At 42.7% G+C, this 10853-nt stretch overlaps 1 protein-coding gene across 5 annotated transcripts in view; it reads left to right on the top strand.

The window, feature by feature from the left end:
• srpk2 (SRSF protein kinase 2) overlaps positions 1–10853 on the top strand; it is a 64142-nt gene that overhangs the window by 7483 nt on the left and 45806 nt on the right. Inside the window, exon 1 of one of the 5 annotated variants that reach the window (XM_079685471.1) lies at positions 8826–9505. The exons of 3 other annotated variants lie outside the window; for them this stretch is intronic. In XM_079685471.1, the coding sequence (XP_079541597.1) occupies positions 9468–9505 (38 nt within the window). In that variant the 5' untranslated portion in view covers positions 8826–9467. Of the gene's footprint in view, positions 1–8825; positions 9506–10853 lie in introns of those variants that run through there. One more of the 5 variants, XM_079685469.1, reaches the window with a different exon arrangement.

The following is a 10853-nucleotide window of genomic DNA, read 5'->3' as shown; positions in this document are numbered from 1 at the left end:
TTCCACAGATGACATTTTTTTAATGTATTAATTGTCAAAGCATGTAATGTATTCATTGCTATCGGGATGTTAGGAGCATTCCATGGAATATAACAAAAAGTGTTTCTGAAGTGAATTACCTACCCCACCTTTAAAACAGCTGTTGCTAACAAGTGACTTAATGAGACTAACGACATCGAGCCAATCACTAGTTCGCTTTTTACTTTTGGCGATTGTATTTAAGCGGTGTCAATATGTGTAGATTATCCTGCTAAAAGTCAATAACAAGGCACAACAGAAATTAACCACAAATAATAATGAAAAATGTGCATCTAATCCACAGGATGAGTATAACTAGCAGCAGGTGTAGTGCTGTTCTGTATAAATTGGGTAGTGCTGAGTATAAGCGTGTGTTTGTAGAAAGAAAGTAAGTTACAGACCAGAGGGGAAGAGAGTACAGCATCCTGACAGCATGTTATCATTATGAACCGCTCCTTAAAGCTACTCGTCTAGAGGCTTGTTTTAAGGACTCAGGGTGGATTTTTCTGCTGGATTTCACTCCCTCTTGTCAAAGTTTGAGTTTGAGCTCTTCAAGGATTTACAGTCTGCTTTCCAAGACATCTACCGAGTTGATCAGACTGAAGGAGAAGAGGGGGATGAAAATAATGCAATCGGGTTACCATTTCAGGAGTGTGTGTGTGTGTGGTCCAAATAGGAATTGTTCAACGCGGGACAGTAAGCACTGACTTGGTCCTCTCGTGTCATGCTTCAGAAGTGTTATCCAGCTCTGCAGTTGCAGGCCAGTGGGTCATCATAGAGGGAGGATGGTAATAGGGCATGTCATTCTTCTGTGAGAGCAGGATCTTCTCACTGCACTCTCACTCTCCACTGCCACCTCCTGGACGAAAGGGAAGGAAGGATAGTGCTTATGAAGTTGCATTTCTGGTAAATGTTCTGTCATATTTCCTAAAGAAATCTGCATTTTCTATCTTTAAATGGTATTCTTGTACTGCAACCTTTATCAGTTGTTTAATATAGCAAAATTTGATATATTTCTTACTTGCAAACAACCACGCTTTAAAAGTGGTACTTCCTCTATTAAGTGAATCCTTACATCTGATGATAATGAATGCTTGTTTTTAAAGGTAGGGTAGGTAAGAATGGAGAAACCAGCTCGAGTGCGCTAGAATTAGAAAATACACAGCTGAAAAAAAACTGCCCCTTCCTTCAGACTTCCTTACAGAGCCCCTCCTCCAATACACACAAACGCGCACATGACCAATGAGGGCATGAGATAAGTTTGTGCACAGATGGAAGGCTGACAGGCAGGTAGGCCATCCAGTTATTTTAGCCGGGCCGGCTCAGATGATTGGTCGTGCTTTTTACAGTACCACGGCTTCCACAGATGACATTTTGTATGTATTTATTGTCAAAGCATTTCATGTATTCATTGCTATCGGGATGTTAAGCAAGGCCGGATTAGTACCTCCAGGGGCCCTTGGGCACTGAGCGCTCATGGGCCCCCCCCAACCCACGTACCAACAAGTAACACCACGCCTATCCAATCCTACCAACATGACCAATATTTCGAATTTTCAGTCAATCTAGCATTTCAAATCGCACACCTATTTGTCAAAAGCAGGGACGCAGCCACATAGTTCAACCAAAGTAGGTTTAGCCTTTTGCCCTTTCAGTCAAAAATCACAAGACAAAGATACAATGGATAAGATCTCAAGACAGTGTATGGCTCAAGAAGACCTAGGTAATATCACTCAAAACCTCAGAGCAGCACCCCACTTAATGCCAAAATATGACTGGCTGGCTGTACAAGTACACGAGGAGTTATATTAGTCACAAACATTGAGAGTTACAAAAGTAAAATATGTAGTGAAATTGTGTGGTTGCTCAAGGGTGGGGCTGTGATTCGGCTATACACCGCCGCTGTAATAAAGTTGAGAGCATACATAGTGAGACCTACAGTATAGAGACCTACAGTAATTTGACCCTATAGAAAAGCTGTGTTATTTATGGCGAAGAGTGAGTGTAATTTAAAACATTGTATGATGAGTGAGGTTGTGCCCGGAAATAAAAAAAAAATATATATGTATATCTTTTTATCTTGTCACTGAGGGCCCTCTTTGCTCAAGGGCCCCTGGGCACTTTCCCAGGTTGCCCATATGGTTAATCCGGCCGTGATGTTAAGAGCATTCCATTGAATATAACAAAAAGTGTTTCTGAAGTTAATTACCTACCCCGCCTTTAAGTGATACATATAAGTGGACAACACCTCTTTTTCACATTTTCGCACTATTGTAGAGAAGTGTTTCCTCTTTTCTTAAGCATAAAGTGCTGCTTTTTGGGTGTGTTTTTTCTAAAAGTGTTATGTGTTTTTTTTTAATCAAAATGCAAAGCCAGCATATATGTTTTTGCACTCCACAACTAAAACTTACTACAGATCACTTTAAGAATACAAAAAGTTTGACATTTAAAAATAATCCAGCTCCTTCAATGGCTTCTGAGTGCTCGGCTAATAGCTTTTGCACAAAGTGATCTACTAGCAATTTGAAGTAATTGCCCCTGTTGAAAATAGGAAAAGAAACCCAAAGCCTCATGGAAACTGTAGATACAGCTTCATTTGATGATGAGTTACCAAGATGCTGCTCATGTCGTCAGTGCGGTTGGATGAGTCAGAGTGCAATACATTTCCCCCACCAATAATCACAGATCATGTAGTGAATGCAGACACAGGTACCTCAGTGCAGAATCAAAACGTATTACTTCTGTATCGTATTGCTTGTGTCGGCTGTAATCACCACTTCCTGTGTTTGCCGTCTATCCACAAGGTATTTGTTTGTCTGAGCATCTAACCCAAAATCTCTGGAGAGTGTGTAAATGTGTGTGTCCTTCACAGATCATGTATCGCTCTGTCCTATCACAGCTGTTGCTGCCATTGTAAACATTGAGTAATTGGCTCGGTGAGCAATTTGGTGTCCTCATTTAGCCTTGCATTGCAAAAGTGGCAGGACATTCTTGTTGGAGTACACCACTCAGAAGCTCCATTTACCAATGTTCTTATATTTTTAACTTATATTTTTGACTTATGCAATGCCTTGTAAACATGCTGATAAAACATCTTATCTAATCCAAGCTAATGGCAAAGGTGGGTTAACCTCAAATTGATCAAAGAAGAAAATGAATACCTTTTGAGAAATCTACGTTTTTATTTGTGTTTCAATCAGTACAAAACAATACTGTAAATTATGAATTTCATGAAAATAAAACAGGAATAACAACCTTTGTAATTACTACTTGTGAATCTGACCGTTGAGTGGCCCAGATCAAGCAAGGAGGCAGAGGCAGGACGTCCAAAATGATAACCCGGTGTGGGCATTTATTAAAACATGAACACATTACACACAGCCTCAATCCTGCTGCTGCTGTTCACGTGAGCCCAGCCTGCAGCCACCATGGATCTCACACACACTCCCTGCCCCTAACAGACAGGGAAACAGAGCCTAAATACCCACACACACTAATCAGCAATTAGACACAGGTGAGGGGGGAGGAGACAACACAGGGCACCAGGTGCACACAATCCAGCAACACACATTACGGGAGGGGGAACACTTTTCAAACACAAACATACAACCGAACAGAAATACACACATACAAACCCAACCAAACGCAGTCACCAACACTTGAACAATTAATGCCACCCAACGCTATGATGTCTACACCCCCACATATTTATCTGCACCCGGATTCTTCTTAACCGCTGTCAATCTAGCATAAGCACTTTCGGCGCTCTCGCTAACTCCCCTATCTTGTCAGGCGGAGCCGAGGACCCGACCAGCACCTGCCAGACGACATTTCAATCAACACGGTTCAATCCTTTAATAAATACTATCTCAATAACCAGTATAAAATGTGCAAATATGCCATGCCAAACGATACTGTGCAATCACGCTAATAAAGTGCTGAGTTACAATGCCCGAAGCCGTCAGTCAAAGTTACCTTCGCCACACTACTGAAGTTACCTATTTGACAGACTTTTAATATCGTGCAACACAAATCCAGATATACCTAGAGAAACTCAGACTAAACTTGCATTAATCTACTTTTTAATACAGTTAAAATGTGTTGAGTTGAATATAATAGAACTCTGCAGCGTGTTTTTCCTATTACGAGGCATATTTTCCAGTCTGCCTCTTTCATTTGACTTGTTTAACTCCACTTGAACTTGAGGTCTATAATCTATCATGAAGTGTTACAGAAACATTTAACCACCAGTCTCAGTCTATTTCAGTCACATTACAGCAGTACTTCTGCTAAGTGAATTATAACTCTCATTGTGTTGATATAACGCTCGCTGGGGACCGCGGGCCTGCTTTCCCTCTGCCCGCTGCAGGGAGGTTATCACAGCACTCCAAAGCTTGAAACACAGGCAGTTCATTGTTGTACTTGAACGCCTCTTTAGCTCCCAACCAAAGACTATTTTCTTTACATGCTTTATGACAGTAGGGGGACAACCACCATTTTATGTACCTGTTTGGCCTCCCAAGTTGCTGTGTTTTACTGTTCCCTGATGTTCTGTATCTCATTATGAATGCATTTAAGAGTCCATTGTGTGCTGGTTTGAGTCTCAGGAGTGTAGTTCTTAATCTGTCCAATAGAGGGTAGTCATGTCCTAGTTTTTGGTCCTGTAGTGAAAGCATTCATTGTGGTAATGTCCCCCCCCCTCCCTTGTTTTTGTTACACTGATAATGACTAATTTAATAATGACAATAAAAAGTTCTCAATACAAAATTCAGAGAGAAAATTCAATTATAATAAAAAAAGTGTATCATCGATTTATCCTTTAGTCATTTTTAACATTTTAAATATTTGCTTTTTCAAATAGGAGGGTTTGCTACTTTTTCTTTGTCAAATTAATTGAATTAAATTGTCGTCTTGGACTGTTGTCACAACGTCTTTTTGGGTGTTTTTACTTATTTTCCACATAAAATCGTGTAGTACAATGGTCACATCAGTGTATGTGCAACACACTGATCACACACACCTTTATCTCAGTTAAGTATGCTACTGGGCCTTAGGTAAAACAACATTGTGTAGATGTAAGGTCTAAAGTGTTGTCTGTGTGAGATATAATCTAATTAAACACATCAGCCCGGTGAAGCAGCTGGGGTCAGAGTGCAGGAAGAGAGGGTGGAGGTCACTCATTCATCATTAAACACACACCACTTAGCAAATGAGCTCCAACTCACCTTCACACACACTCACATAAACAGTCACACCCTAACACAAGACCAGATGCTATTACTGGGTCCTAATCACAGTTTTCTTTGTTGGTATTAGCTTTGGGTAAACTGTACATACCCCCTCCCTCCCCCCCTCTCTCTTACTTCTCACCCACTTTGTGCATACAAACACCAAAACACACTCTTAAACTTGCAAAGTGCACACTTCAAACTTAATGCTGCAGAGTGTGGTCCCTGGGGTAATGAGGCACAGAAAGTGCGGGCTGCTTACCTGTGTGAGTCTGCATGAATTACGAGCACTCAACAATGACCAGTAACTCTCTGCGTGTGTGTGTGATGGGAGGTGACGTGAGTACAAAGAAAACACTAGAATGTTCTTAAGGCAAAGGCGGAGCAACATTGAAGCTCATGACTCGTCCAAATGTCAGGTATTAGGGACTTTTTATTATTGAATTGCATAGAGGTGAGATCGCTCAGGGACCTGATATTGGGCAGGCTTTGACTCGCTCATATTTATAGTGTACATTTCGTCTTGGCTATCTACAGGCTATATCATGCAATCTGAATTGTACAGTAGGCGAGTGTTCCCCATATGGAAATCTGTTGCCCAGAAAAAGTATCTGCCCTCAGGCAGACCTGGGGCTATTAATATGTCAATCAATCTGGACATTGACCGCCCAAAACACACTCACACTCACATACACAGTTTAAGATAAGCCACTTGGTGAGTACTGTATGTAATGGTGTGTGTCTCCACTTGGGGGCAGTGTTTTCTCTGCAGACAGTTACAACAAGGCTTCTGACAAAGAGCAGCGTCACTGTTAAAGTGGAAGCATCTTAACACACACACACACACACACACACACACACACACACACACACACACACACACACACACACACACACACACACACACCTAATCCATTGTGTATGCATGTGTCTTCTTGTCTGATTGATTGTGCTTTGCTTCGACTTCTGTCAGTGGCGTCACTTGTGTGTTTAAGTGTACTGTTTGTTCAAGGGGAATGTGTGTGTGTGTGTGTGTGTGTGTGTGTGTGTGTGTGTGTGTGTGTGTGTGTGTGTGTGTGTGTGTGTGTGTGTGTGTGTGTGTGTGTGTGTGTGTGTGTGTGTGTGTGTGTGTGTGTGTGTGTGTGTGTGTGTGTGTGTGTGTGTGTGTGTGTGTGTGTGTGTGTGTGTGTGTGTGTGTGTGTGTGTGTGTGTGTGTGTGTGTGTGTGTGTATATAAACCCCTTCTCTCTCCCCAGCATCCACCATGCAGTGAGGAGAAGTAGGCCGCTTAAAGATAGCTGCCGGCAGCCTCAATACCGGCTCCCAAAATACAACTGCTCATGAGAGTCATTATCTCTCTCCCTCCCCCATCTTTCTTATTCTTCTTTGGCTCCTTCTGCTTATGAAGATGAAGATGAAAATCAGCCTTTGAATTGGCAAAACTGTACCCTCTGTCAATGGTTGTATATTGGAGCAACTGCAAGCATGTGTGTTTGTGCATTTCACAAGCTTTTTTATTTAAAGGAGTCTTAAAGTCTCACTTACAGTAGACGTTATCCCCATTAAAACGTGACATCCAGATTGTCCCGCTGCATTCATCAAAATCAGAGGGTGTAATGTTGGTGCTTTGTCACCCTTCCCCTATGATCTGAGCTGCTGGAGACATGTGGGTAAGTGCATCTCAGAAAAACGTGAATCACAATCACCATTGATTCTTCAAATGTCCAACTTTGTCGGTCTAAATCCCCCAAAATAATCAACTTATAATTACATTTAAAAGAGAATGGAAATGCTTAAATGATATATTGATTAATTCAAGAATCAATCACTTTCATGTGAAACAGCTAACAGATTATCTGACCAACTGTTTAATTGCTTTATGTATTTAGTTGAGCTTGATCTCCTCACACTTTTCCTTATTCGATCCAACAACATGCAGGTCAGATTAATTATTAATTAAAACACCCATGTTTGTTCATGTGTTTGTGTGACCGGTGATTTGTGAGGGCTTTTTCCTGCATAACATCCAGTTGGCGCTGCAACATCCTCCAGCACCATCCCCCACCTCCTGTGACCCCGAAATAAATGCGTATGCGAAATAAACAAATAAAAGCTGGAGTGCGCCCTCTCGTATTAGCTCAGTATTCCTCCAGACCCAGTTCTTTACACCCCATTGGCCCACATCCACAGAGAATAAGGACAATAGTTTGGCTCAGAGACATGTGTGCCTAATGTAGCCCTTTTATGTGGGAAAGTGGAACTGTATGGAGATCGGAGAGAAAGGGGATCATTGTGTTCTTCCTTTCTCTATCTCTCAGGCATGTCTCATGCAGCGGTGTATGAACATGTATTTGTGCAAAATTAAAAGCCATAACAAATATAAGGCTCTTTCATAGTATTGCATAATGATTTTTATTGGAATGATTTTGTGATGGTATTGTTTCCTCTTGTTCTCGTTTTAATCGTTTGAATGTGTTGCTATATATATATTTTATGTTACCTCTAATGGCAATTCATTTGAGATATTTCCCTAAGAACTAAATATTTCAAATCAAAAATAGGGAAAACGTACCCAGAATATTATATATATATTAAATACATGACAAAACAAGATATTCTATCACACTGGTGGACAATCAAGCAAATCTAATATTGCCATAAAGTATCCATGCATATTAATTTGCAACATTGCCTGCAATGACCTACAAACACACATAGATATTAAAGGGACAGCTACCTCCTTAAATAATTTCACAAAACTCTGTTGTTTGACAGTATATATTCACCTTTGAGTCCTTATGCATATGTCTGCACTTCACATAATTGTCTACTTTAGTTTATTGGAATAATCACAAGAGAAAGAACCTGTAGATACCATAAGCACTTGTAAATGTTTCCTCCCCTTAGCACTTCCTAGATAACTTGTCAGTTAAATTAACCCCAGGATGCCCTTTTAACCCCTGCTGTGCAATTTCACACACACTAAGGCATGCACACACTCACACACACATGCTGTACATAAAGATTGAGCACATACTCCTGCACACAGACACCGATATTGAGGTCAGATGGAGAGCTAGAGACAGACCCCCATCATGGCACACCCTGCGGCGACCTCACTGTGAGCTTCACTCATGTAGAAGATCCATCTGCCTGGAGAGATGGCGAGAAAACAGAGACGGACAGGGATGGAGGCATGGAGGCACAAGAGCTTGAGACACACTCAAACAGCATCCAGCATCCAGGATAAGATCGAGGTGCAAATGGGGTTTAGAGAAATGGAGGAAGGCTGCCAGAAAGAGAGGAGATGGGGGTTGAAGAAAGGCAGATCTGTGCGGCGTTGCCCTGAGATACAGGATGTCGTAATAAGGCAATTGGGAGAGAAAGTGTGAGAGAGAAAGATAGAGGGAGGGAGGGAGGGACTAATTCAGAGGGGAGAAAGGGGGGAGGAGAGTTCGCCTCGAGGAGAAATATATCAATTTTCCTGTTGCTGTGACAAGCCAACACCCCTGCTCTTGTGCAGAAAATGGAACATTCCAGCTCGCTCTGGGCTCTGTTGTTGTGCAGAGCTGCAGAAGGCCTGATAGAGCCAGATAGACAGAGAGAGAGAGAAGGAAGGGAGGGAGGGATACAGACAGAGACAGACGCACACCGTGGATATAGAGCCTGTGAATTCATTTCATCACCCGGGTTCAACCAGCGGCAACAAGGGAGGAAGGACACAGAGGGAAGAGGAAGACTACACGGAGCTTCAGAGAAAGTGAAAGAGAGGCAAGGTGAAAGAGGAGAAGGAAGAAAGGGAGGGAGGAAGGAAGGAGGCTGGGGCATGAGGAGGGGCGCCTGATTGACATTGCTGCTCTCGCTATCAGCTCACACACACACACACACACACAATCACACACTCACACACTCACACACACACAGTTGTAGGCAGACACACACGCATCCAGCCGGATTGTGCACCGGACAGTTGCTGCTCTTTTCTTATCCTTTCGCAGAACCTTGTCCTCCATCCTTTCTTCTCCTTTCAGCGAGAGGACAAGAGAGACAGAGAGGAGGAGGAGGGGAGGCAGTAACCCTCTCCTCTCTTTTACTCAGACACACAGCAGAGAGAGATAGGGAGAGAGTAGTAAAAAAACAAGAGGGAGAGAAGGCAGCTTTCTGTTCTATTTCGCCGTCTCCTGTGGTCCCTCGGCCAGCGAGCGGCTAACAGGCACCGCTCATGTCCGTGAACTCGGAGAAATCCTCGTCCCCCGAAAGGTAACACCTCCTCACCCCCCTTTCCTCTGTCCTTATGTATAATTTCATCCCCATATGTCTGTTTGGATGTCTTTCCATCTGCCTGTTATTTTTGTACCCTTCCTCTCCCCCTAACCCTCTCATCACCTCCATGTTTTGTGTCCTTTCTCCTCCTGTCTGTGTATCCTAGGCTGGTTTCTTCTATTGTCTGGGTCACAGCAGTCTTGACTGTAGCAAGATAAGGGGAAAAAAACACGCAGTAGTTCATTGTTGCATGATGCTGTAACATTTCACTTGGCTGCTGAAACAGAATGTCCTTACATACAGTACATACACACATCATCTTAAAGCACACACATACTTCCATGCAGATACACACTTGAGCTGCTGCTGCTGCCTTCTGTGGCCTCAACATCTATGACAACAATAGTAGGACTACACGCACACACACACACACACACACACACACACACACACACACACACACACACACACACACACACACACACACACACACACACACACACACACACACACACACACACACACACACACACACACACACACGGTGTCTCTTCATGGCATTGGAGCACAGAGCTTACACAGCAAGAGTGTCAACACACGTCAACATTAGCACAGCAGCAGCAGCAGCAGCAGCAGCAGCAGCAGCAGCAGCAGCAGCAGCAGCATCTCAGCAGCCATGCAAGACAACAGCTAGCCACATGACGCACCTCAGTACATAGCAATACTGAACAATGGCACCTCTGGATGCCACATATCTTCTATACATGACACTCAGGCAGTTGTATCATATGCTGACCAGGTGATATGCATCGTATATTTACATATTTACAGATTCATAAACAACCAATGACGATGTTAAGCAGGAATAGCAAAGTCACAAGGCCTCATCAGTCACATGGCACACTATGGGTTATTGAAAATACATGTAGACCGAGACAAACACACACACACACACACACACACACACACACACACACACACACACAGCAGCGTCCTTTCAAATGGTTTCAAATCTATGACGAACATGTGTATCTAGGCTAGCCATTCCACCCTTGGATTTCAATAGAGATGAATTGCCTCTTTAATCATGTGTACCTATTCATGTCAAATCATACAGTCCCATGCAGACTAACAAGATCTAAGTGAGCACTAACCTTTTTTTTCCTGGGATGCTTGGATAATCCTGATTTCGACAATCGCTGTTGGTGGAGCGGCTAGGGCTTTCTAGTTGGAGTCATTTCAGTGAATTAAGGACCGTTTTTTCTATTGAAAGACAGGCGGGAATGTTTGACAACAAAGGCTCTGTTGATGGTGGTTCTCATCTCTATTTTGAGCACGAATCAGT

Source organism: Notothenia rossii, assembly GCF_949606895.1.
Source record: "Notothenia rossii genome assembly, chromosome: 5".
Taxonomy (NCBI): Eukaryota; Metazoa; Chordata; class Actinopteri; order Perciformes; family Nototheniidae; genus Notothenia; species Notothenia rossii.
This window is presented reverse-complemented; position numbering and strand designations above follow the sequence as displayed.